Source organism: Pezoporus flaviventris, unplaced genomic scaffold (genome assembly GCF_033815535.1).
Source record: "Pezoporus flaviventris isolate CSIRO_AGI_PZ_B2104156 unplaced genomic scaffold, CSIRO_AGI_Pfla_v1 ptg000072l, whole genome shotgun sequence".
In the NCBI taxonomy this organism is placed as follows: domain Eukaryota; kingdom Metazoa; phylum Chordata; class Aves; order Psittaciformes; family Psittacidae; genus Pezoporus; species Pezoporus flaviventris.
In genome coordinates, this window is record NW_026892620.1 from 2,645,743 (window position 1) to 2,673,396 (window position 27,654).

Genomic DNA, 27,654 nt, shown 5'->3' on the forward strand with positions numbered 1-27,654 from the left:
ACGCGTGTCGGAGCGCAGCCCACCGGCCAGGCCCTCTTACAGGCCGCCCTCAAGCCCATGGTGTTGAGACGCGGTTTAGAGTTACGACGCTCGATTTAACGTTTTGGACGCCAGTCCCGAGCGGCCCCGAGGTTCCCAGAAGCAGCCGGGGAGACAGGTGGTCGAGACCGGGCACGCTCCGTGGGAAGGAACACGGGGCTCCTAGCACCCGGGCGGCAATAGACACAGGGCTGGGCGCCCGGCTCCTGCACCAGGTGAGGGCACAAGGCCGAGCGCACGGAGCACCAACCCAACAACCCCAACACAGGAAAAGCTAAGCCACCCCAAGCACACCCCTCCGCACGAGGTCTCTGCCTGGCGCACGCCTTCGGTCCCGCCCACCGCGCTCTTCCATTGGCTACCTGGGCAAAGCCACGCCCCTCCGCCTCCCCCGTGGGCGGGGGAAGAGGGGCGGCAGCGGCTATTACTGGGAGGGATCACATGACTTCCCAAGCCTGCCGGGCTCTCTCTGGCAGCCAACCGGCGCCGGGTACCGGAAGCGCGGCGGACGGTACCGGAAGCGTAGTATGGAGTGCTGAGAGTGCCGCGTCCTGGCGTCAGGGTGGGTTTGCGATGAGGTAGGGGTGGAGGGGCTGCTAGGTGTGTGGGTATCCCTGTCCGCCACCGCGTTCCTGCCTCTTTCAACGTGTGCTCTCCGCTGTCGGCCCCTCGGGGGCTTGCAGGGTGCTCTGCCCTCCCCAGGGCCTTTGTGCCAGGGTTGCTCCTCCACACGCTGCTTCCCCCAGCAAGGGAGTATGTGTGTGTGTGTGTGTGTGCGCGCCCTGCTCCGCTTCCCCCGCGGCTGCGGTCCTGTTCCTATAGGCTGGCGGCAGCTGTCCGCCAGCAAGAGGCTCAAGGGAAAAGGGATCGGTGTTGGATACTCTGGCTTTGCTGTTCTCGTAAACGCTTGTTCGTTTTGCAGAATGTGATACGACCGCCTTTGCTTGTGCACTCCTGCCTATTCGACTTGTGTTTTAATGGCGCACATCACCATAAATCAGTATTTGCAGCAAGTAAGCAAGTTTTGGTTTTTCTTTTATTTGTGGACACTCTATGTGTATGCATTTACTTTACTAAGTATGTTATTTTGTTAAAGTAGTAATTCAACCTAGAATGTGTGATGTGGTGAAGAAATAGGCTCCATAAGTCTGTACTAAGTATACTGTGCCAAGAATGTATACTTGGAATTTCTGAAAAGTGTGATGATTAATGATATAATGGATAGTAAAGTAGTTTATCTGTAAGAACTGCTGTGGGATTGTGCAGAAACAAATGCAGCTCAGAGACTGAAGAAATAGATTTAAGAAGTACAGAAAAGCAGAGACACAGTGTGTATGTGCCTTGGTTTCAGTTGGGGTAGGGTTAATGTTTTTTCTAGCAGCTGGTGCAGTGCTGTGTTTTGACTTTAGTCTGGGAACAGTGCTGGTAACAATGATTTAGTAGTTGCTAAGCATGGTTTATCCTGATTGAGGACTTTTCAGTCTCATGCTCTGCCAATGAGGCGGGGGCACAAGAAGCTGCGAGGAAGCACAGACAGGACACCTGGCCCAAACTAGCCGAAGTGGTATTCCACAGCACATTATGACCAGTATATAAACTGGGGGGAGTTTGCTTGAAGAGACTGATCGCTGCTTGTGTCAGGCAGGTTGTGGTGTCGGTGGGTGGTGAGCAATTGTATTACTATGCTAAAGCCATGTAAGTTGTTTGGGGATTCTCTGGTTTGCTTGTATCCTGCAAATAAGAAAAAAACACAACAGTGTTCACCCTACCTTCTCCCTGATACCCTTTTCAAAAACAGGTGTGTTGAAAGTGCAGCATTGATTTGTTTAGTTTTAAACCTTTAATAATGTTCTAATTGGTATTGATGTGGATGCGCAGTGGTAACAAGGTGGCTTCTAATGCGCAAATACGTTGTATAGCGGTGTCTGGATTTTACTCTGTAACATGGTTGTTTTCTTTGGAAGGTGCAAGAAGCCATTGACAGCAGAGATGGACAGTTTTGTGCAGAGTTAGTATCATTTAAGCATCCACATGTTGCGAACCCAAGGCTACAGGTGAGGATCTGGTTTTGACCTTAGTTTTGCTTTTCAGTTTTCCTAGCTCTCTATATGGGTTTCTTTCCATTGGAGCTGAATGTCAGAAGTCTGTTTCACAGAGTAGGATCCCTTGGTAGGTTTGTTTCACTTTTCTTCATACAAGAATAGCTTTTTGTGTTCCACTTTGAATTGTTTTCTGGGTAGATACAGTCTCAAAAGTCTTTCTGGCCAGTTCTACATTAGTTAGTACCATGGCATAGCAGGAGTGACTATAAGGAGAAAACCAGTGAGTAACAAGAGTCCAGTGTCTGTGCTGTATGCATTTCAGATGCTTTTATTTAAAGCCAGCTCAAATCAGGTTCTGGAAAGAGAATACGCACTACAGTTCATTACACTGGATGTGATTATTAATATAATTTAAGGTTCTGATAGATAGTAAAGGCACATGCATAAAACTGCCATGACAAAATACCATATGATGTTGCATTGCATGTTTCTGTAGTATTTCATTGTTGTATTCTGTACTTAGCTTCCATCACCTGAGGAGAAATGTCAGCAAGTCTTGGAACCACCGTATGATGAAATGTTTGCAGCCCACTTAAGGTAAAGATGGACCAGGAATGTAAAGACAGTTGTGAGGCATCCAGCAGGGATGGGGACGGATATCCTTGAGTTTACTTAGTTACTTTAAAGGGCTTACATGTGAAAACTTGGTATTTATTACTCTTAAGTAATGCTAGAACTGCAAGCAATAAAGACCACCTCTTTCCTCTCCACGTAAAGTTTGCTTTACATGTACCTGACAGTCATTGTGTACAGTCACTGACACAGTTTTGGTTTTGATGCCTGCTGTTTCTTTTGTTCTGCATTTACTAGCTACATGAGAATTTAGAGTGGAATAAGTAAGAGAAATATTTTTAAAAGGTAATTTTAGTCATACAAGTGCTCTTAAGACAGCTTTAGGACCTAAGTAATTCTGTGAGACTTTTATTTAAAATATTTCTTAATTAACATAATCTTTTGTTTCAGTAATCTTGGAATCTTTTTATCTGTGCTAATCTTGGCTATAGTTTCAATAAGCATTAGTATGTTACAGTTGATACTGTACATATTACAGAAACAAATCCCCATTCATCTCTTGGATCAATTTTCTACAATTCTCAAGTTTAGTGCTGTGTTAACATACTTGTGCCATTTTGTTAGGAAAATTTCTCATCATATTTCTGTGTCTGTTGAATAAACTGTAAAACTCTATGCCTGTTAAGAAGCAAAAAGAAATATTTGTCTTATGTGTATATATTTTCTGATGCACTAATGCACTTTGACAGGTGTACTTACGCTGCTGGAAACCATGACTTCATAGAAGCATATAAATGCCAAACAGTTATCGTCCAATATCCTTTCACATGAATCTTTTATATTGTTTTCAGGTTAACTGTATGGCTTCCTGTAGATAAGTTGTCTTTACCTCTTTTAAAATGTAATAGAATGTGGTGTGCATTTCCAGCTATTTCAGCTCTTAAGCAAGGAAATAGAGATACACTATTCTGCTTTCAACTTTCTGTAGGACTGAGAAGGACTCTGTTGCTTGGCTCTAAAATAGAAATTATAGGAGATCCTCAAAGTAGAGTATAGGAGATCCTCAAATCATTAATATACCTCCTAGTTTATACTTTGCCAAAAGGGAAGATACTGATCAGAAAGCTGCTGTCTTTAAGTGGCCAGTGTTTCTGCCTGCTACTTCCACACCAAGGAGCCCATGGCTGTGCCTATTTTTTCCCTACTGTGTCTTTGCATGCCGACTCACCTGTTTGCTGCTTTTTTGGTTTCTGCCCTTTCACATAATAATATATGGTACCATTCAACTGCTTATTTTTAAATATTCATTTTATACTATTTTATATTCTCCTAAATACAATACATCTTTCCTGCGGGCATTTCAGGCACATAAAGAAGAAAACTGGTGAGTACATCATAGAGAGCTGCTAGAAACTAGACTCTCATCTTTCCCTAGTATAATACCGTAGTAGTCAAACTAAAATTCTTGCCTATAATTTTTATTTATCCCCAGCGATACTTAATTTTAGCCTAATTGGTTTTGCTGTCTGTTTGACTTTTTATGTCCAAAAGCATGAAAACTAAACATCTGAGCTTAATTTTATAGACTGGACCATAAGTAAATACGTGAAAAATTTGTTCAAGGTGAGATGGCATTTTATTTTAGCCACAGTAAAAAAAGGTTTTGGAATTAATTCTTCCTCCGGTGTAGGTTTTCTGAAATGGTGAAATCTTAAAGACCTTTCAAAAAGTTCATCCTTCCTTATTTAAAGGTAGACTTTTCTAGTCTTATGACCAACTAGCAAAAAAAAAAAGTTGTATTTCTCATGTCTCATTATTGCATGATTGCACATACTAAGTATACTATGCTTTACTTTTCCAGGGCTTTACCTATTATGTATGCTGTAGCCCTTGATCTTCGAATTTTTGCTAACAATGTAAGTAGATCTGATTAACAACCTCATTACTTTTATCTGTTAGCCATTTCCATGCTGGAGGTATTTCAGGCTTTATTACATAGCCTAATTTTGCTCAGCACTGTTTAACTCATTGCTTAGGATTTTGTTGACCCACAGAGTTCCTCCAGTCCTGTTGAAAAACTAGGCTGCTCAGTCTGCCTACCTGCCATGCACAGCTTGAACTAGAGAGTTTCTGATGACTTGCATGCAACTCACAGCAGTTGCTTAGAGCATATGAAGTGATTAAGTACTGTCTTTATAGAGTAGCATGGTCGCACAACTCTCTATTTCCATGTGTTATCCTCGGGCTTTGGTGGATATCTTTATAAGGGTGGAAATACACAGATGACTGAGGTAGTCTAATCATTCCCCACATCTGAAGAGGGAAATGTCTGCCTCCATTTCCCTTTTCCAGCTGCATGTACTGCTTCTGATGCTCATGGGAGCCCTTGCTGAGCCCGTACAATGGCTGATGAACAAAACAAGAAAAATACCCAAACAAAAAACCCCACAACAAACAAAACCAACAAAACCAAGCAAACCAAACCTCAATTTTAGATGAGTTTTCTCAGGCTAGTGAATTGAACTAGCTTATGTAAGGACCTACTGAGAACTGCTAAGCCAAGGTAAGTGTCAGGGTCATGATCTTGCTTTTAGTCACTTTACCTGAAGAGGTGAAGTTAGAGTTCAAGTTACCTTAATATGTTCAAAAGATGCAGATACAGAGAAGACTTCTGCAGCAAAGGTTGCACTTCTGTTTCTCTTCTTTGTGTTTCAGCTAGGGACAGTGCAAGCATTATAATAAAACTTCTAGAAAGCACATAGTAAATATCTATTTTCTATTTCCAGCACACGCACTCTTTATTAAGTTCTGCATTAATCAGTGCATCGATCTTTCCCATGTGTTGGCAACTCATTTTTTCTCTTGAAGCTGTAACATCTGTTTTTCATTTTGTCTGAAAGTCCCAGGTTCTAGTGTGTTATTACTAGAAAATGTTGAATATGGTTTAGAGATAACATCTAACCTCTGGTTGTGGCGAAAAGCTTAATTATAAATTCTAAAAGTCAAACTCCATAACTGGTAACTGGGGGGGGGTTATTTTAGTTTTCTTTTGTTCAAAAGATTTATTTTTTTTTTTTTTTTTAATTTTTGCCAGACTCTTTGTCTTTGAAAACTTGAGTTGATGTGTTAATGTTCAAATTCAGCTGTCAGATGATCCTGAGTTTAGTTTTCTGAAAGCTGCATTAAGCTTAGTGGTGCTAAAGGTAATAGGTCCTCTTGTGCATTAGGTTTGGTACATGTTTAGGAGCCCAGCTGAGTGTTTTCTTTTATTCTGTGAGCTTGACTGCCTTCTAGATTTGGTGGATAGCAGCCATGACCAATCTATTGCTATAATACTTTCTGAAATGTTGTGTTGGGGAACTAAATTGTTTGCAAACCAGTGAGCCAGGATGTAGAATTACATATTGTTTCTTGTTGTGTGATGGTAGGCTGATCAACAGCTAGTGAAGAAAGGGAAAGGCAAAGTTGGCGACATGTTGGAAAAAGCAGCAGAACTGCTGATGAGCTGTTTTCGAGTCTGTGCTAGTGACACGTAAGTGAAAGATCTTCTGTAAAACTTGCAGTATTAAATTGTTAAAAGTTAATGAACTTTACATAAGATTTCCCCACTTACTAAGACTATTTCTAGGTAAGGATGAGCATTTCTGAGCTTTTTTCTTTCCATTTATAGTCTGTTCTCTCTTGACTGTTAACTGCAGCTGGAGAGACCCCCCTTCAGGTTTAACATTCCTAGCAGATGTTGCTGGGAGGGACCAATTATGTCCTTGTTTCTCAGGAAAGATCACTAATGCTTCTGTGCCTGTTTAGTTGTGAAGTTTGCTTCATTACCATTAGATGGAAAAAAAGATGACTCTTTGGTTTCCAGTCTTGGCAATTTTAAAATTTCCAAAGCATAGTAAATGGTGTTTTCCCACCTTTCTTTCATCTTGAATATTATAAGCAACTTATGCTAGTGTATGAGTTATCTGTAGTCTGGAGTGAAGACCCTGATGCAGATGAATAATATTTTGCATGACATCTTTTTATTATGTTAAGAAAAAAATGAAGCAGAGCTGTCTAAGATAGAAGCACATGTTCTGTTTTGATAATGCTGGTATAGTTTAAGATGATGAGTTTGGCCTTCGCTTTTATTTTTGGACACCTATATTCACCCTGAAAATCCATAAAATATCTATGGAGGGAACTTACTCTAAGGACAAAGTAATTATTTTCTTACAAAGTCCAGTACTAGTAGTTTTTTTCTTTTTGTGTGACAGTCGAGCAGGCATTGAAGATTCCAAAAAGTGGGGCATGTTGTTTCTTGTCAATCAGCTGTTTAAAATCTATTTTAAGGTAAGGTTCAAGTTTGGTAAGCTGTGGTTTATATTTCTTATTTGAAGTCAAACTCACCCTTTTTTTTGTATGATAATATCTGTCTATCTACAGTCTCTGAGTAAAATATATATATTTTTTTTAACAGATCAACAAGCTCCATCTGTGTAAGCCCTTAATTAGAGCAATCGACAGCTCAAATCTGAAGGATGAATATAGTATGGCACAGAGGGTTACATACAGATACTATGTTGGACGCAAAGCCATGTTTGACAGTGACTTTAAGCAAGGTACTGTGTACCAGTAAGACAGATTTACTTGCTGCGTGGTGTGAAATCTGGCTGATGTTGTGTATGTGTGTGTGGGACTTAAAATGTGTGTAGAAGGTGCAGTTGTGTTTTCACTCATTAAACGAAAATTCATGGTGAAAGATCAAGGCCCAGAGGCTGAGCCAGATCAGAGATAAGATTATATGACTTTTAATTGTAGTATATGCCCAGTTTCAAAATATTTGTGTCGGTGTCTCTGTAGTCTCCTGCATTATAAGAATACATACAGTATGTGCATAATAAAATGTGTAAACATCCAAAAGAATAGGTTTGTAAAATAGGTTTCACAGAGGCTTTGCAACTTTCTTGTCCTCTTCAAGTTGTAGTGTACCTTATAGGAAACCTTCAGCAATCTGTACTGTAGAATTTGTTTCTCATTATTGGAAGGTGTAGAAACCACATTTCTGAGACTTTCTGAAGGAGGACTTACTCTTCTGGTAACACTTTGTATTTTGTGTGAATCCTCAATATTTCTTAGAGCATTTTTCTTATTGTATTTTGATTAGCGTGATTCTTTTTTTTTTAATACAATTTCAAATATAATGTGTTCAAGAGATAGACATTGAGTGCCGAACTTGTGTTACAGTTTTAACCAGTTCTGTTGCTGACTTACGTTACTGGTACTTTTGTGTCTACAGCTGAAGAATATCTGTCATTTGCCTTTGAGCACTGCCATCGCTCAAGCCAGAAGAACAAAAGAATGATTTTGATCTACCTGCTTCCAGTAAAAATGCTGTTGGTGAGTAGATGTGACTCTTCTAAATATTTGGGGGGTGGGGAGATGGGGTTGGGGGGGGGCAGGTAACCAAACTGATGCTCAGTATTGTTCTTGGTTTTCCATTATTGGAGTTCAGAGGCTACCTGTGCCTGACCCCTGTAAGAGCCAGCATATACACTCTTGTTGTGTAAGGGGAAAAAAAATGTTGAATTGTCATTTATAGCAACACAGGAAAGGAGAAATGGAAAAACAAGCAAACAGAAGTCCTATCCTCCTTCCCCCATACCTTCCTCTCAGCCCTCCTAAAGATGCAACCTAAAGTTACTCCTTTAATAAAGATAACTTTTGAGTTCTTTGGAGAAGCACTTGACAGTGTAACTTAGGTCATGGAGCAGGGTACCTGTCTGGTGATCAGGTGCCCAGATAGGCCAGGGAATGAGTGGATTCATTAGTACAAATCTGTCTGCTTCTTTAACCTGGTAAAAGGAAGCAGAAAGTGCAAACAGATGGCTGAAGACTGTTGAGGGGGATTTGCCACTGGAGAGAAAGGATTCCTGTCTTTGAGTTTTCTGTTTGCACTTTGTACATTTTCCCATTTGAGGCATGCCAGAAGGAACATGAAGTAGAGTGTTTAGACTTTGAACAAATGAGTGAAAGCTGGTTACCATTCGATCATTTCATCTTTGTATTAAAAGAATGAAGCACATCTCTGCTTCTTCTTCCTGTCCTATGTCGTGTGCTGTGCTAGCATTTGTGTATCCCTGAGTTAGTGGGATTATGCTAACCATTAATTTAGTGTAACTGAGTGCATAAGAACTAGATTTTAGAGGTTCCTGGCCCTATTACCAAAGTTACCCATGGAGAATGTTACTATCACCTCCTTCTGAAAGCTGCCATCTTCTACCTTCCCTTCGAGCTGTTTATGACCATCCTTCCTTTTTCACTTAGTGCTCTCTTTCCAGTCCTTTGCAGTATCAAGCTGGTAAAGGGAGAGTGTAGTGGGTATGATAATGGGCTTCTGGTTTACATTTTTTATTTATTGGCTTTCTTACTGGTTGTTTTCAGATCAGTGGTAGGGTTGATAAAGAAAAACAAAGTCTTCTTAAAAACTTTGTCCCAGTCCTGACTGGGTGCCTTAAAGTGATGGGTCTGTTAGTGTCTTAAATTACTGTGGCTTTTCTGGAGCAGTTCTAATGTACAAGAGGCATTAAAGATCAAGGTCAGGTTTTACAGTTGCTTTGTTTGTTTTTTGTTTTTTTTTTTTTAATCAGGCCAAACATTAACACTCACTTTAAAGTATACTGGATAGGTGTTTTTTTATTCCTAGCAGCTCTCAGTAAACCTGCAGCTGAGTTCTGCTCTCAGCTAATCCTCCAACGAAGAAAGGAGTTTCCAGCAGCATAGCATGATGGTAGCTAAATTTAAAGTCTGACCAAGTCTGTGTGCAATCTGATCTCTGCTGTGCAGGGGGATTAAAAACAAAGTTTCTGTTTGGTAGTGGCGTGGTTAAATATTACCTGATCTAGCAATGTGAATTATTTTTGTTTCTTTAAACTTTCTATCTCTTGTTTGTGTGTGTGTGTGTTTTTTGAGAGGGCATTTTTATTTTCACATGGAGGCATAGTGAAGAAAAAATCTGGTACAGACTGAGCTAGCACTTGGCAGTGCTGCAGCACTGCTTGTATTATTAGCAATGCTTGGGATTCTCATGGTTCTTCTGTTTGCAGATTAGATCATACAGCCATAATATAAAATTTGGATCTGTCTAGGCCTTGTGTCACAGGGTCTTGATTTTATAAGTTTAATAACTGTTCCCTAACATTAAGAAATACGAAGACCCCCTAAACCATGATAAATGGGTAGTTATAGTGAGTTGAACTATAAGGGCTTTGGTGATGGCAAGGGGGTTGTCTTACGCAGACTTTTATTCACCCCTTATTCTGTAGAAGGAAAAAGTGGCTAAACATTTGTCTTTTTCTTTAAAATTTGTTTTCATAGCTTGCTAGATTACATTTAAAATGCATTTGACTTCACCCTGGAAAACTTGGAAACTTTTATTTTTCAGGGCCATATGCCAACAGTTCAGCTCCTAAAAAAGTATGACCTTCTGCAGTTTACTGAAGTAAGAAAGGCTGTAAGGTATGATGACTGTTTTGTTGTGTTGTGTGTTAGTTAAAAAGTATTAAGTAAGAGGTATTTATTTATTTGGGACGATTGAGGAGGGTGGAAAGGGATATACCTACCAAATCACACAATTTCTGTTCTCTTTTGGGTGACACCTTCTCATGTTTTCCTTTCTTCATCCTTGCAGTGAAGGCAATCTTCTGCTACTGAATGAAGCTCTGACAAAGCATGAGACCTTCTTTATTCGATGTGGAATCTTTCTTATCCTTGAGAAGCTGAAAATCATCACATACAGAAATCTCTTTAAGAAAGTGTAAGCATAACAAAGCCTTTTTTTTTTTTTTGCAAAAGCAGGTTTAATATGGTTTCACCTAGGACTGAGACAGAAATGTGTATGCTGCTTAGTTCTCTCCGACAGAGCTGAATTCCTGTTAATTTATTGTAGAAAGGCTGTTCTTCTAAGAACCAGATTTTTTAAGTGATTGTTTCTCAATGACAGACATTTTTTCCTGTTGTTTCTTTCAGATATTTACTACTCAAAACCCATCAGCTGTCTCTAGATGCCTTTCTGTGTGCCCTGAAATTCATGCAAGTAGATGATGTTGATATTGATGAAGTCCAGTGCATTTTAGCTAACCTTATATATATGGTAAGTGCTGACTACTTGTTATCTGGTCCTTTCAGATTTCAGACAGTAAAAAGTACTAGGTAGAGAATGAAAGTTTAGTACAAAAAAATGATCAGTAATCCCAGGTTTTCTTGTGTAAAGAAAAAAATTAATTCACTTATGCCCAAAGTTAAATGTTTTCATTTTCCCTGAGGCTTCTTCTAGTTCCCGCTTCTTTTGCGGGAATCAGTTAAAATTGAATTTTACATTACAAATCCAGTACTGTCATTTCTATGCATGCATAAATACTGAATTAAAAATAAAAAAAAAAAATGTAACTGGGACCAAAGGGATTTGTTCTGCATTTGAAGTAGAAGACTCTTGACACTTTAGCATTATTAAAAATTAAAACCAGATTTCGTTGGGTTTGCTTCACATGTTGTCTTTAAGTGATATCAACTACTCATGAACAGATAAAGACTTGAAATCTAGAGATTTCTATTAAATCTGAGGTTTTGGAGCAGCGTTACTGTGTCAGCAAGAAAATGAACCACTTCCCTGTTTCTGAAACAGATTATTTGGTGTGGTTGAGGAATAACAGGATGGGATTAGGTCACTAGAAGATTTCTTTCAGTGTTATAACACTGTCTGAAAAGGAAGTACTATATCATCACATATGCACTATGTGATGAGTTAAAATCCTCATTTTAAAGTGAGGAAGTGTAAATTTGGAAACTCTTCTGTAGAGCTCTCTTCAAGGAAATGTAAGTAGACCAGTAGGGGGCCCTGGGAGCAGGTTCTCAGTCTGACGGCACTATTAGTGCACAAACGCAGTTATGGTTCTGATAAATCAGATTCTTACAGATACTAAGTACAGTAGTTCAGTGGTAATTGAGTATACACACATAGCTTTGACATAGTCTGAAGACAGTTGAGGTTGTAGGCATTGTGTTACAAGCATTGTGTTACCAGTACTAATGCTGTATTTTTTCCTTCTTCCAGGGTCACATTAAAGGCTATATATCTCATCAGCATCAAAAGCTTGTGGTCAGCAAGCAGAATCCATTTCCTCCGCTGTCAACAGTGTGTTGAGTATTGCTTCTTACCTGTGCAAGTACTTTTCAGATACTTGGCTTGTCCAGTAGAACTGCTCCTAATCACACTGAGAACACTGCAAATGACCTGGTTCCTGTCCAGGACTGGAATACCAGGAACTGTTTGTGGCTCCTTTCCCAGAATAACCAAGGCTGCCAGTGTTACAAAGTGCATTGGACTGAAATGCTAACTTTTTAATAATCGTTTCTGCAGGCTTTCTGATAATTCAAAGTATTTAATGAGTAAATAAAGCAAAACATTCCACATTCCTTCCAAACTACTTAAAAGCTTTTATAAAGAACTTTGTGTTCCTATTTCTGCGTATATTGTTCAGAGAGGAGAAGTATCATCTTTTTTTACTTGTGTTAATCCATTCTTTAGAATGGAAATTATATTTTCTTTCCTGGTTCCCCCCCCCCCTTTTTTTTTTTTTAAGCCTCTTCAGTAATCCTGCTGCTATTAAGTACTCTCTTCAAGCTTTCTCTAAACACTAGAGATGTGCTTGACACCAAAAGCGTTGCTGTGTCAGTGATACTTACAGGTTCAGGTAAATGTGGGATTTTTTTTGTCTGTATGTGCCCACAGATGGGTTTGTTGGTTGTTTTTATTTTAATTTGGATAATCTTTAATTTTTGTTATGATGAACAAAAGCTTGTCTAAGTAACTTATCCATATGTTTGTTTGTTCTGCTTCTGGGATCAACATTACCACTGGATCCATTATCTGAAGTGTTACTGTTTTGAGGGTTTTGTTTGTTTGGGGGTGGTACAATGTAACTGTAGTGATGGGATGGTAGTTTTGGGTCTTTTTATATTATTTTTATAGGAAATAAAACAGTTGGGGTGTTTTTGTTTGGTTTTGGTGGGTTTGTTTTCAATTCTATGAGGGTTGGGCTTTAACCCACTAACTGACATGGAAAAGCCCAGGTACCATGTAAGAGGGGAAGCATTTTTTTAGTGTGATGATAGTGTCAAGTCCTACATTAACATAGGCATTTAAAGGCTTGGAGTTCCCCTAGTCCTCGTAAGTTTTACTGTATAGATGCGGACATTGAATTTGCTGACTCAAACCTCGGGGTAACAGGAATTAGAGAGACTCATTTACTTCTAGCAACATTTAAAATCCCAGAAAAACATCAACGCTTTTTGCGTTTTAAGATTAACAGTTCTAGGAAACTTGAGTCAGTTTTTAGTAAAATAACTAGGTTTACTGCATTATGACTTTCACAGTCCTGTGTGTCAGCTGAAGGAGGGAAGACAGATGGGCTTTTCTCTGTGAATTGGAGTTACATAGCATCATTGCAACTTCCATTGCTGCAAATAGTGATAGAGAGTCAAATGGGCATCCTGGCTCCGTCCAGATGTTTCCTTGCAGTGATTGGAGGGAGTTTGGTGCTGAAGGGTTGGTTGTGTTTGTCTTAGTTCATTTTTTGTTTAAACCATATCATATACCTTGCAGTGTTAGTGAATAGAAATGTTTCCCAATCAGTGTGTTCAAGTGGCCAAGATCCCAGGATACCAGTCAGAAACCAAGTGTCCTTATACTTGGTAACCAAAAAGCTTCCTCCAGCCAGTTGTTTGTCTACAGCCTCCTGAAGGTGTCCACAAAACTGCCTGTTTGTGAGGCTTATGTTGAGTCTTTGTTTGCAGTCCTCAGCAGGAAGGTATGAAACCTGTAACTTATCACCATGAAGTTCATCACCTTCCGTTCTCCAGCCACTGACTGTACCAGGCAGTTTTGGAATTAAAATGTGTTCTGCAAAGTCTCTTTCAGGGCTGCATACAGGCAGCTGATGGTTGTTGCACTCAACATGCTCCTGGAGTTGTAGTAATGCAATATTGTTCTCACCAGTGTCTTCATCATAGCGGATGTGTATGTGTTTCTCATGAACTTGCATTATCTTCTCAATTCCACTTGTTCCATTAGACCCTGTGAAGCAATGACATTTCATTGCACTCAGGAATAATTTGTGAGATCTGAAGACTGCATGCAAACTGACCAAAAAATACATGCAGCGGAGAAACCAAAGGTGTTCTTCCTTGAAACCACTGCAGTAAACTGGTGGTAATACCCTGACAGCTTTTTAATGCTGTGTAGAATCATGCATAATTTCAGCAGAAAGGACAGAATCCCAACAAGAGAAGTAAGTTTTGGCATGAAATAAAAGCCACCTCTAAATCCCTCTCATTTGTCTGAGTTCTGAATTGCATTCAAGAGGCAGTTGCCTCACTGCTTGACTTAACGGGGGAGTATGGAGCAGCTGTAGTTCTAGCTCAAGATACTTCACTCAGATTCTTAAAGGAAACAAATCAGCTGTCATCACATTTAATATTTTTATACAGCAGAAATTTTAGTAAGCTTTTTTTTTAAATTGAGCTTATCAATGCTAGAATGTGCTGCAACAGGAGAAAATGTGTTGGATCACCTACCAGTGCCAACCCTGACTTCGAAATGGCTGTGCAAAAGAGCACACTCTGCTGTAGTCAACACAAAGTTACTTTTTAGCAGCACTCCTCCACAGAAGCCCTTCCCTTCAGAGTTCAGCAGCAGGACCTAAGAAAATGCAAGTGGACAACAGATAGCGCTGTTCATATGAGGTTGAGTGTTGGGATTCATGAATTGCTAGAAATACCTGCCAGGGAAACTGCTCATCACTTTTCTTCCTGGTTCCATGTATCACATTATCAGTGTCTTGAAGTCTGCCACATGCACATTGATCTAGAAATGAATTAAAGAAAATCAACACCTCATGCTGTATCATTTTGAGACAATGTGTGCCCTACTTGCTAAAATAGACAGGTTTAAGTTTACTACTGTTTGTAGTAGACTTAGTTTATAAGGGGATGAGATTGCATGAGATACCTAGTATGAGCCTGAAAAAATTAAGAGGGCTACTGGTCCAAGCTAATGAATATGGCAGCAGATGTTGCCCATCATCAAGTGCCTGATCAGAATCAGTTCAGCCTCATTCCCAAACAGACTGCACTTTAGCAGAGTTGCTCTTTACCAGGTAGAAAACCTGGCCCAGTGAGTGATATGTAGGGTAATGCAAGTCCTCTCTGTGGACTCATCTTTAAATGTTCAGATCAAAGATTGCTTCTTTTACCACTGTTCTGGCATTTGGGTGGTGTTCCCTACGTTCCTCCTTTTGTGCAGTTTGGCAGGTAATTCGCTCGTTACTTCAGTCTCAAAGCAGGCTGATCACATCTGGATACCGGATGGATGTCTGCCCACCACAGCACTGAGCATGTGCCTCCTGTACTTCCATGCTCACACCTACCTAATGCAATGCACTGTTTTTTGTCCTTCCCGAGCTCATAGCTGTCAGCACAGGAACAATAGTAGGAATTACTTCCTGGGTAGCAGAAGTGGTGACATCCTTCCTTTGCTTGGTGGTGACATTCATTTTTAGCTAAACAGAACAAGTCAGGGAAAAACATCGGGAACTGTTCAGCTGGAGTATTCTTGCATGGCTTGAGTCATCTTTACTTGGCATTCTTTTTTTTACTTGCTTTATGGGGAGGTGGGTAGGGACTGCCTTGGTAGTATTTCACACCACATTGTTTAAGCAGAAATTGGAGATAGTTGAGCCTGCAGCATTCACAGACTCTTTGCAAACTGTGCTCACCCAGCACCTTCTTGCACCAGACTGTCTGTGGCTCTGAGTTTTGGGGGGTGTTAGCTAAGGGTCAAGCAAGGCCTTCTGTGTGAACCCATGGAAGGATGCCATGGATTTTCTTTCTGCTCTCTTAAACAAAACACTAAGCATTTGCAACTGAGAGAACCGTTGTGCACGTTAGGAAGGCAGGTATTGCTTGAGGAAGAAGGCTTAGGCTTTCTGCTTTGCTTTGTAGCAAAATCAAATGCTTAGATCTTATTCTCACACTTGTGCTAAGAAACTTAGCAACTACCAAAGACAAGAAAAAAGAAGGGGGGTATTACTTGTCTTTGTAACATGGTCGGTCAACTTTCCATAGCTGAGTAAAGGCTTCAGCTTCAGCACAAAGCAATAGGAGGAATAGCCTTTTAATGATGGATCTAGCTCACAGGTGGAGAAGTAGTGACAAACCTCACATAAGGTAGCTCCTGCTGAGCAGACCCAGTTCTCAGCACTGGTCCCAGCTGTGTCATCTTTGGTGCTCCTTCAGAAGCTGGTCATAGTCAACACCCTTATACAGAAAATGACCCTGCCTTTCCCCAGCCAGGGTGTCTCCCACCCCAGGGGACCTCTGAGCCAGCAGAAATACTAATGTAAGGGCTGGAAGGTAGAACCTGGCAGATGTGAAAATGTAGGGTCTGGCCCAGGGTGTTTTACGTGCCAGAAAGCATCCGTTTTGCTTTACGCCTTTTACATGTCCACTGAAAACAGTTCTGGAGTCCCTCTGTCCTGAGGGATTGCCTTGTGGGTATGTGTGACCTTGGAGTCACAGGGGTGGCTTCCCAGGCACTGGCACTGCAACCCTGCTTCTTCAGGCCACACGCTGCCTGGACCTTGGCAGAAGCAGCCGGGGGGTGCAGGTGGCAGTGGCAGGGCTGCCTTTGGAACCCACCTTTGGACCCCAGAGCAGGGAGGCTCAGGGGGAAGAGGCAGCCTGCAAAGCTTCGGGATGCCATAACATTTTAGTGAGCAGGCAGCACGCATCGCCCCTGTTCTGCCAAGAATGGTGGGCTTTAACCTAAAATCTGATAACTGGCCCTAATCAGAGAGCTGCGTACATTTCCCAGGGACCCCCTAAGACAGGAGGAGATAGGGCTTCTTAGAAGGAGGGTGATGCCTTACCGAAAGCACAGTTCTCTCCCTCGTAGCCCTCAGCACAGGTGCAGGTGTACCCACGGATGCTGTCCTCACACACACCATTGTGCTGGCAGGGGCTCGATGAGCACCTCCTGCCACCTGGAGCCGCACCACAGGAGAGGGATGAGTTACCACCACATTGTAGAACTTTTACAGATTGGTTTCTTGTCTTGTCAACTGCCAGTGGACGATGTAATGCCAGCATCCAGAGTTTGCAGGCACCCCAGTAGTTTTTAACACCTCTTTATCTCTTTAAGCGTGCTAGGTTTGTATTAGGGAGGTTTTGCTGATAGAGCTGTGCTGCTCTATTGTATCAGCAAAGAAGACTTTCTCAGGTCCCAGGCTGTTTCAGAGAAGCCATAAGTTCAGGAAATAGCCTATTTACTATGATAACATCAATTTACTTTCAACTTTTATACACTTTGCAGTCTTAAGTTTTTTTCTTGTTTACCATTTTTTAAATCCATTCACATCAAAACCTTTCCTCATGCTTTACTACAGACATGACAAATAGTGACTGGATGTTCCTTGTAGAATAAACTGCTAAAAACTCTCTGAAAATGAGCATTGGACTGAATGTTCATAGTGTGACAGCGCTATGAAGGAGAGAAATCGAGACTGTCGACTGTCTTACCATAGTAGGCATCCCAAAACATTTTCTGGGAGGGGAAAAAAAAGGAAAATAAGTTAGATTTTAGTTCAAAAATAGTGTAATCTTCCATAAATGTTTTGATAAACCAAAAAGGTTATATGAGAGAATATATACTGTGGTTTAACATGTGCACAGCTACAAATTCTGCACTACCAGCAAAATTTGAATAAGATGGGAGGGGTTTGCATCCTGCTTATTGTATTGTTTAAGAAGCTATAAAGGAAAAGAAACTTCATAGGCAAGAGAGGAACAGCTGAATCCTTCAGAAGTACAGCTTCCTGGAAAAAATGGCTGGCCATTGTCTCTTCAGTGTGCATCGGCCTGGGAAGTGACCCCATCCATCCTGTCCCATCCTGTCCCATCCCATCCTGCTTGGCCTCCAGCAGGTGCTGCTAGAGGTAGAGGGGTCAGCAGAGCAGATCTGTGGGTTACCAGCACCATGTGTCCTGCTTTTCTATGGGTACTGCAGCCAGCTTTGCTGCTTCTTTCCCCAAAGGGACACCTCTCTCCACTCCCTGTACCTCCCGGCAATCAACCTTCCCCAGAGCACAGGGACCACCCATGGGCAGGCCTATGGCTGTCACCTCTGCTTTCCCTGCAAACACAATCTCTGGCTAGGCTCCTGTTATAGAGCACAGCATCCACCTCTGTGTGTCAGGAGGACCTCTTGTATCAGAGGATTTGCATCTGCTGACCAAGTGAACCTCTATCAATATGTCCTACTAATCACCGATGCCTTGTTTCCCTCCATGCCAACACCTCCTTGCGCCTCCTGGTCCCTAAGGGATGCTAAAGCTGTATTTCTGTGCATGGTCAGGATGAAACAACAGCCATAGATTTTTCAACGTAAGGTCCAGGATGCATAATTTTTTAGGAGGGGACTTGAAAAACATCAGAGCTAACCTTTGCATTTCCATTTTAACCATTGAAGACACATGCTTTATACCTGCTGAGGTTCAAAGACCTCTCATGAAGCAGGCAGTGGGGCTGTATTTGATAGTAAAGGACCAAGGCAGTAATTTTTATTATGCAGACAGGAAAACAAAGTACTTACAAGCATTTCATCATTTTCAAACACTTCTCTTGCTTCTTCATGTGTACATCTCTCTTCAAAGCATTCCCTTTCCAAGTTGCCTTGGAGGATCTCCTCCAAATGTAAGGAACTGGCACGCCTCTGTCTCTTGATAACAGTGTTTGCGTCAACAGCTGATATAAACACTGGGACATTGTATGACAAAATGCTGATGTAAATACTTTGATTCATTTCCTTGCATACTTTTACCTTTCTTTGAAGAGTTAGGGTTTCAGCCTTATTAAACTCATATATTGAAAAAGCCTTGCTTTCTTAGCCCAAACTCACCTGGGGATCTGTCACCTTTTACTTTTGGGGAGTGTCTGACTTGCACCAGAGCTGGGAGAGTTTGAAGCCCTTCCCAGCACCTTTCCTTCCTGCACCAGACACACAGACCAGCGTTGCTGTGGCACGGCCAGGGAAAGGGGAAAAGTATTACCGTAAAGGCAGAGGCTGTTTTGTACGACTGGATGGGGTTTTCAGACTCACCAATAGAAGTGAGAATGACTTGTATTACTTTATGATGATGGATTCCAACTGGTGCCTTTCACCAGCTGAGAAGCAAAACCATGACATAGTTAAGTTCTCGATCAAATCTGTCTTAAGGAAAATAAGTAAAAGCTACCCCTCAGCAGTGCTCGAAGTTAAGAGCTTTATCATATGCCACCCTTTACATGGAAGACACAATAAACTTTTTTATTTGATTAAAGAGATCAAAGACATGAAAGTTACCAGATCTTAAAACTCCTCTTTGCAATGATACCCACAACAAAATCTGCCTGGCAGCCAGACAGCTGCAGCCATGCTGGACCCTATTGCCTTTGACACTAAACAGTATGTGGCTGTGTGTGTCAGCACGTTAGTTCTGGGCCTGGAGAGTAAATGCGTTGGGGCAGGACTGTTTGGTTTTTGGTTTTGTTTTTTTTGTGTTTTATACAGTGTTTGGGGGCCCAATGCTGCTGGGCACAAAGGTTGAAATGATCAATATTAGAAGTGGAAAAAGTGACAGCAATAACAAAATTATTTGAAACTGCATACAGATGCTTTTGAAGGATACCTGATGAGCAACAGGCTTGCATATGATATTAAGAAATCAAAAATGAAAAGCTCCATGATTGTATTTTACATTTTAAAGCCTTATCTGATACCCCAGCGCACATTTCTGCCATGCAGTGGTCCTGGTGTATCCAGCATAACTGGCAGAGCACTTCTGCTGCTGCCAGGGACCAGTTTTGACCTTCTTACGCTGTCACCATCTTTTTCCTCCTTGCCCATCTCCTCCTTATTTTTGGCAAACCATGGAGGATTAATACAGAAACATAAATTTCTTCAAGCTATAACAAGCATATATCTCAGCCTCTTTTACTGGACTCTTATTTGTATTTCAGCAGCAACTAGAAATATAACACAAAATTCTCTTTAATATCTGGGACACTCTTTAAAAGTGAGAAGACAAAATACTAGCCTGATGTAAATGATGTTACTTCAAAATCATACTGCCTCAGTAACCTACTGCCATTTTTACTTAGCTGTATGAAATAAACAGAAGAAATGTAAGGAAAATAAGGAACAGTTTTCAGTGGTGTCAGCCTGTGCTACAAAGTAAACATGATACAAGGTACAAAATTACTGGTGTTTTTAGAGCAGCAGTAGCACAAATCAGAATTAAAGCCACAATAAAACAAAGGCCATACCTGTCTGCTCTGTCTGAAGGAAAAGGGCAGAGAGAAGAAACAATATTGTCCAAGAGCACCTTGCCATTGCTACCCTCTGAGCCTAATGGCTGCCTGCCTGCATTCCTGCAGGTCTGGGGGAAATGGCTACATGAGGGATGTTGAAGTTTAAAGTCCAGCTGCTCATGAGAAAACAAAACCTCTCAGGGCAAAGCCTGGCTGCAAGGTCAGTGCATGGAAAAACATGGAAAAACAAACCAAAAGCAAACCTGCCCCTACTCAAAGTGCACTGGCTGAAGGTGGAGCAGGTTTGACAGCTCCGCGGAGAGCTGCTCCAAGAGTTGTGTATTCCTCCCACCCTCAAGCTATCACTTCCCGTAACATAAAACAGCAAGAGATCAACAGTAAGAATGTACTTTGTACCATATCAAAGTACAAGCTGGATGATGACCACAGGGAACAATTTGATGGCTTTGATCTTTCGTATACTGTCCCCAGAAAACATCTACCAAGGCTGAGGTGCTCCAGTCAAATCCCATCAGCTTTTGGAGCAACCAAGCAACCAAGGGATTTCTCCCCTAGAGATGTATCTGAACAGATATGGCATTTTTCTTTTTCACTGTTAGGTTTGTACTGCTCAGCCATGAAGGAAAGCATGGGAAACTCTTCCTGACTTCAGGATCCTGGCCATATATGGACACACAGAGCCTGTGATAGGAGGTGTAAGTACAGAGAGGATCAGAGCCTTATACGCAACAGGCAGGGCCAGACTCCTGCCTGGCCAAGGATGAGAGGAAGGAATAACCCATTGGCATACATCTGGTTGTGGCTGGGATGGAGTTATTTTTCTTCCTAGTATCTGGTACAGTGTTTTGCCTTCAGTCTGAGAACAATGTTGGTAGCACACTGATGTTTTAGTTGTTCTTAAGTAGTGCTTGCCCTAAGTCAAAGACTTTTCAGTCTCTCATGCTCTGTCAGTGAGGAGGGGCACAGGAAGCCGGGAGGAAGCAGAGACAGGACATCTGACCCAAACTAGCCAAAGGGGTACTCCATACCACAGCATGTCATGCCCAGTATAGAAACCGGAGGTAGTTACCCAAAAGGGACCAATTGCTGCTCAGGTCGGGCTGGGTATCGGCTGGTGAGCAATTGTACTGTGCACCACTCTTCTTTATTGCTTTTTTTTTTTGTTTTATACCTCTCTCGTTATTCCCATTATATTATATTACACCTTATTTTAGTTAATAAACTGTCCTTATCTCAACCCATGGTTTTTACCTTTTTCCTGACTCTCATCCTCTCTCATCCCACTGGAAAGCGAATAGCCGAGTGGTACTTAATTGCCAGCTGGTGTTAAACCACAACAGCGTGCAATAGCAATGGTGGTGCAGGGTGCTTTTTGGCTCCCAGCACTGGAAGGCTCCTGGAAAGACCAGGAAACCATTCCTACAGTCAGAGCACCAACCAATGAGAGAAAAAGTGGTGGGTTTCTTCAATCCAAGTTGGAAACATAGAGACCATTCTGTGTTTTCATGTCATACATTCCCAGCTATTATTTGAGTATGCAGTTCTTTTAACAAAGTATAATTGATCTGAGCATTCACCAGGAAATCCGCATATAAACCTTCTTTTGCCATCAGTTGCAGCTTTTGAAACCAGCTTCAGTGATTGCTGATGAGGGTGAGAGAAGCAGACTGCATGCCTTGCCAAGGCCAGCCTCTGCTAACCCGTGGCTGATGTTACATGTTCATATCATGGACCCTAATGCCTTCAGCAAATAATTAACTTCCTCATTAAAACTGCATTGTGGGAGGGTTTTCCTGCACAGTCTCCACAGGGATGTTGTTCCAGAAGTTTACTCCAAGTTAAAACCCTCCTAATATGAAGCTTGATTTTATTCACAGCCAGTTCATAGCTGTGCATATTTATCTTTCCCTCTTTGATATTTCTGCAGAACTAATTAATAGAGCCTCCTGTCCTTTTTGGTTAACTGAGTGTCATGCTTTCTTTAGTAAATGAGTTCTCCATGCCCTCCTCACTCCCCTGAGGCCACCAGACCCCATTGAACCTGTCCCAGCCAGGCATTTCTTAGCTCATTAAAAGGGGGGCTGTTGCCAGGGCTCACATCTGGTGGCTGCTGGGGAGGCTCAGCCAGCACCTCGTGTGCCCCGGCGCTGCTGCAGAGGCTCAGCTTACCCTCTTTGCCTTGCACAATGGCTTCATTGCTTTTCCATACTCCATGGGCTGTCCATCCCCATGGGATCACCTGCCAGTGAGGCTGTTGCTGTAGTCCCTCTGTGGCCTGTGTACTCACCTTTCCCTTCCCGTGATAACAAATATCACGCTGTCCATATGCAGTATCATAAGTCAGGCTCCCTTCGGAATGAAAAGTTAGTCACCACTTGATGTCAGCACAGGACTTCACAGAAACCAGCATAAAAATGTAGACCTGCGGATTTATTTATTTATTTTCACAAACCTATCTCAATCAAGAACTCTTGTAGGAATAAGATAATTGTTCAGATGAGGTCAATATTAACAACACAGAGCTTCAGGAGCTGTATTCTCACCAGGTCTTCGTTTACAAGGTCATTGTTTTCTTACTCTGTGTTTTTTTTCTTTTAAATTATATTCCTTGATTGAGCAGCTGCGTCCTTGGGAACAGTCCACAGTGTACTCACGTTATGGCACTGACTTTGCTTTTTCTGTATTGATACCAATTCAACAGGCTTTACATTTTGATTTTTGTATTACTATGGAAAATCACACAAAGAGAGGGTTCGAAAAAAGGGCAGTCCTTTCCTCACGTCTTTATGAAGAGTAAGTGGGATTTCTTATTCTATCCCTTTAACTACCACAGTGTACACATGGAGACGTGTTTCATTAAGGAGTCCTGCACCCTATTTCCTGTAGGCTGGCTTAAGGATTGCCTCCTGCTTGAAGGGTAACTCCTTCCAGCATGAAGCCTGCATGTGGTGTCAAATACAACATCTGCAGTTTCTCAGGATGGAGTAACTGAATTAGTTGGTCCTACATTAGCAAGTGGTTCCCATGGAAGTCTCCCCACCTCAGCAGTGCGGCAAGACAGCGGAAGCAGGTTTGCAGACCAGCTCCCTGGGCAGTGATGGGGATGTGATGGGAACATACCAATGTCACCCACTTCGTGCTGTGGACACTGGCTGGCCATCAGCCCTGTTGCAGCACGGGTGACTGAGGGCAGCTGTCCTGAGTAACTCCTGTCACATGCTATTTGGAAACACAACCCTCAGCTAGCAAAAGGGGACAGCAATTATTTTCCAGAAAACATCACCTCTGCACTAAGCAAATACTGAAAGCTGATGGCTGGGCTTGCAGCCACATTTCTCCCTGGGGGTGTCCTGCTGAGAGGCACATGCCCACAGAAGTTAGTTGTGCATTGTGGACACTGAAAATGCTTTGAAGTGGACTGCGGTGTGCCTGCCCCATGGTGGGAGGCGCAGGCTCACAGGATCACAGAAGTATGTGTTAGAGGGGTAGCTAAAGTAGGTTTAGCAAGAAACAGCCGTTAATGCTGAATGTATCAGATTAAATTTGTTTGGTGAGCTAAGAATATATATGGGAAATGATGAGTCAAAAGGAATCACCTGTCATTTGGTGTACAGCTTCTGAATCTTAGAGATTGCATGATTTTCATTTACATGCATACATACTCTTTTGAGAGTCTATTCAAAGATTTTTGGTTTGGTTCTAAAATTTTTGTTTATATTTGAAGGGACAGTGCGTGGGTACCTTACTGATTACAAATTTATTTGCAAGCACTAACACCCAACACAGCTCTTGAGAGGCGGTATCAAAAAATCATGGCAGTCAGGTGAAGTTCCTGATGACTGGAAAAAGGGAAATATAACCCCCATTTTCAAGAAGGGGAAAATGGATGACCCGGGGAATTACAGACCAGTCAGTCTCACCTCTGTGCCTGGCAAAATCTTCAAGCAGATTCCTCTGGAAATCATGCTAAGGGACATGAAAAACAACAAGGTGCTTGGTGACAGCCAGCAGGGCTTCACTAAGGGGAAATCCTGCCTGACCAATTTGGTGGCCTTCTATGATAGGGCTACAGAACTGATGGACAGGGGTAGAGCAGTTGATGTCATCTACCTGGACTTGTGCAAAGCGTTCAACACTGTTCCACACGACATCCTTGTCTCTAAATTGGAGAGACATCAATTTGATGGATGGACCACTCGGTGGATAAAGAACTGGCTGGATGGCCACATGCAAAGAGTTGTGGTCAATGGCTGGAGACCAGTAACGAGTGGTGTCCCTCAGGGATCGGTGTTGGGACCAGTCTTGTTCAACATCTTTGTCGGTGACACGGACAGTGGGATTGAGTGTGCCCTCAGCAAGTTTGCCAATGACACCAAGCTGTGTGGTCCTCAACATAAGAAGGACATGGAACTGTTGGAACAAGTCCAGAGGAGGGCCACGAGGATGATCAGGGGACTGGAGCACCTCCCATATGAAGATAGGCTGAGAAAGTTGGGGCTGTTCATCCTGGAGAAGAGAAGGCTGCGTGGAGACCTCATAGCAGCCTTCCAGTATCTGACGGGGGGCCTACAAGGATGCTGGGGAGGGACTCTTCACTAGGAACTATAGTGATAGGACAAGGGGTAATGGGTTAAAACTTAAACAGGGGAAGTTTAGATTGGATATAAGGAGGAAGTTCTTTACTGTAAGGGTGGTGAAGCACTGGAATGGGTTGCCCAGGGAAGTTGTGAATGCTCCATCCCTGGCGGTGTTCAAGGCCAGGTTGGATAGAGCCTTGGGTGACATGGTTTAGTGTGAGGTGTCCCTGCCCATGGCAGGGGGGTTGGAACTGGATGATCTTAAGGTCCTTTCTAACCCTAACTGTTCTATGATTCTATGATCAGCTCCAACCTCCCCTCTCCTCCGCCTTGGCCTCTCTGCAGCCTCTTGTCTTTGTGTCAGCTCTCGATGGGCAGCTGAGAGCCCTGCAGAAGGGAAAGCCCACAGCTTCTTGTTGCTGCAGAGCTGGGAGAATGAGGAGGGACCCATGAGGAGCAGACCCCTCCGGTGTTGCCTTGTACTTTGCACCCCATCCTGTTGCCAGACCACAGCTCTGGGAGCATGGAGGCAGAAGAAAACAGAAGGATGTATTTTCTCTGACATGCATAGAGATGTGTAAGTTAGTAGCTAGTGACATGGCAAAGCTCAGTTTGCTGGAAGTGAGGTGATATCAGGAGCCCCCAAGCCCCTCTGGTCTGAGCCATCTGTGCTCCAGATGGACATGGTGAGTTTCTTGCTTCTGCCTCCTCTTCTGCCCCATTTTATCTGTGATACAATCCTCAAAACACTGCCAGCTTCCTCTGTGCTGTATCCTTGCTCCTGGTCACCCAGAGTCCTGGCTGGCAGGGTGAGGAGGTAGCAGCCAGCATGACTGACGGAATGACTGATGTGCTTTCAGCCCTGCTGCAGCCCACCCTGGTCAATGCCTGTCACGGATAGAATTGTAGAATGGTTTGGGTTGGGAGGGACCTTAAAGATCATCTAATTCCATGTCTCCAGCCATGGGCAGAGACACCTTCCACTAGACCAGGTTGCTCAAAGCCCAGTCCAACCTGGCCCCCATATGACACAGGGCAGCAGACAAAATGCTGCTGAACCCCATTGCTTTGTCATCCCTTTTTCTAGGCCTCCCATAGCTACAATAAATCACCTCTTTGTTCTCCACATCATCATTTTCCATGCAAGTCACTTGCCTGACAGACTATAGCCAAAAAGTGTCCAGTGCCCTCAGTATCAGTGAATCCCCAAAGCACCATTGCTTTGCTTAAGTCAGAAGAGAGGGCCCAGACCAGCTGCCCCCTGCCCAGCTGTTCTCTCCCTTCCCATAGGGAAAAGCCCTGGAGAAGCTGCAGGTAAATCACAGCAATAGCTGTTGTCTCCAAAGAGAGGGAAAGGGGGAAGGCCAGGATTTACGTGCCTTAACCCAGTAATTCATCTGTCAGAGGGCTTACTTTTGGGACAAATACATTGTGGAGCTTTATGCTATTCGTTGCATAAAGAATATGGAAGTGAAAGCAGCGGGTTCAGGAACAAGGGAGAGATTTTTCAAATTAAAGAAGAAACATTCCCTTGCAGACAACTGTTTGTGAAAAACAAAATAGAATTGCATCCCTCAGCCCTGACTAGACACCATCCAGTCCAAAACAGGTGATTCTAATCACTTGTAGTCTTGGCCAAGAGCTAGCAACGAGTGACACACACTAAACCATTTACATACTCATATACTCTCTCTTTGTACAAAGGACAATTATCAGCAGGTATTCTTATAAGCAGCATGGGGCTTTGTGTGTTCAGAAGTTACAAAAATGTCAGCTGAACATTGCTCAGCCAGCAGAGAGGAAGCACATACTCTGCAAAGAATTAATGCTTAGTGCAGTTAAAATGGGTTACAATCCAGCTAAACACCTGGCCAGCTCTGTTCACCTGCAGAAAGAAAAAGAGATTTTCTGGCCAAATCAAAAGTGCATCACCATTTCTAAAGGCTGGAGGAACTTGCAGCTGTTCAGAGGAGCATCAACACTGTCCATCTGGGTTGGTTACAGATTGCAGGAAATTCTGGGGAAGCAAGGGGAAAGAATGTAACCCCAGGAGCTCTGATTCTCTCCTGTGGATGGGTGCTGCATTCACCACAAAGATTTGAGATGAGCCACAAAGTTGTGCAAGGCTCCTGACAGACTGGCAGAAAAAAAAGAAAGACACCTGATGTCTGACCCATCCCTGGCAGTGTTTTAAGGCCAGGTTGGATGGGGCTTTGAGCAACCTCGTCTAGTGGAAGGTGTTGAAACTAGATGATATTTAAGGTCCCTTCCAACCCAAACCATTCTATGATTCTATGACGATGTGCCTCCATTTCAGCATCAAGCCAATGCTGAGAGGGGGAAGCTAGGTGAGAATTAGGGTTGCAGATGCGGGATGTAGAAATGGATGAACCACAGGACCCCTTCCCTGTCACTTGGGTTGCAGTGTAGAGGTATCAGAATAATAGTCTTAAGTTCCTGTTTGTGGCCAAGACTAAAGTGACACAAGAAACTCAAGCAGGATCAGCACTATTACAATATTAGCTAATTTTGTTTAAAACATGGCAACCAAAGCCTGTTGGTAAAATAACTGAACGCACAAATTCTGCTTTGAGCCAGGAAAAAAGGTTTGTCTTCACAAGTTTCCTGATGTGGTAGCTACAGCTCATTTTAACTCTCACCATCTCTGAATGAAGGATGCCTTTGACAGAAAATATGTATGAAAATGTCCACTTTAAGAAAATTGCTTGAATCTTAGCTAGAGATTTCTCTATACATATGTTTTTGTGCTTTATCTTTCTTCTCTCTCTTTGCAGGGTGTTCTACAAGTAGACAGGTACGATGAAGGGTTTTGTGTGTGGGTAATTTTGAAGGAGTATTTTACACTTTCTGAAGCTCATTGCGTTAACCAAAGACTTACAGGGTCTTGTTGGCAAGTGCTTTTTTATGTTGCCCTTTACTACAGAAATAAGAAACTGTCCTGTGTTCTAAGCCCCCATACGCAAGACACTGAACTCTGCATAGTTTGTCTTATCCTCTTG

The 27,654-nt window shown here is 42.4% G+C and overlaps 2 protein-coding genes across 2 annotated transcripts; one reads left to right on the forward strand and one right to left on the reverse strand.

Annotated features, from left to right (window-relative positions):
* The first annotated feature begins 517 nt into the window (after nt 1-517).
* Nucleotides 518-12,566, forward strand: PCID2 (PCI domain containing 2). Its single transcript, XM_061472726.1, has 15 exons — nt 518-601; nt 962-1,052; nt 2,004-2,093; nt 2,605-2,678; nt 3,404-3,469; nt 3,997-4,038; nt 4,516-4,570; nt 6,083-6,186; nt 6,911-6,986; nt 7,114-7,255; nt 7,933-8,033; nt 10,078-10,151; nt 10,324-10,449; nt 10,662-10,785; nt 11,746-12,566. Exons 2-15 carry the CDS (start codon nt 1,017-1,019, stop codon nt 11,833-11,835), a joined length of 1,200 nt encoding a protein of 399 aa, XP_061328710.1. The 5' UTR covers nt 518-601; nt 962-1,016; the 3' UTR covers nt 11,836-12,566.
* A 674-nt stretch (nt 12,567-13,240) lies between these two features.
* On the reverse strand, nt 13,241-20,254 carry PROZ (protein Z, vitamin K dependent plasma glycoprotein). The gene is made up of 8 exons (XM_061472691.1): nt 20,052-20,254; nt 18,340-18,503; nt 17,268-17,292; nt 16,619-16,732; nt 15,119-15,250; nt 14,471-14,556; nt 14,268-14,391; nt 13,241-13,767 (listed from the first exon to the last, which is right to left on the reverse strand). The coding sequence occupies exons 1-8, from the start codon at nt 20,116-20,118 to the stop codon at nt 13,256-13,258; spliced, it is 1,224 nt and encodes a 407-aa protein (XP_061328675.1). The 5' UTR covers nt 20,119-20,254; the 3' UTR covers nt 13,241-13,255.
* Nucleotides 20,255-27,654: the final 7,400 nt, after the last annotated feature.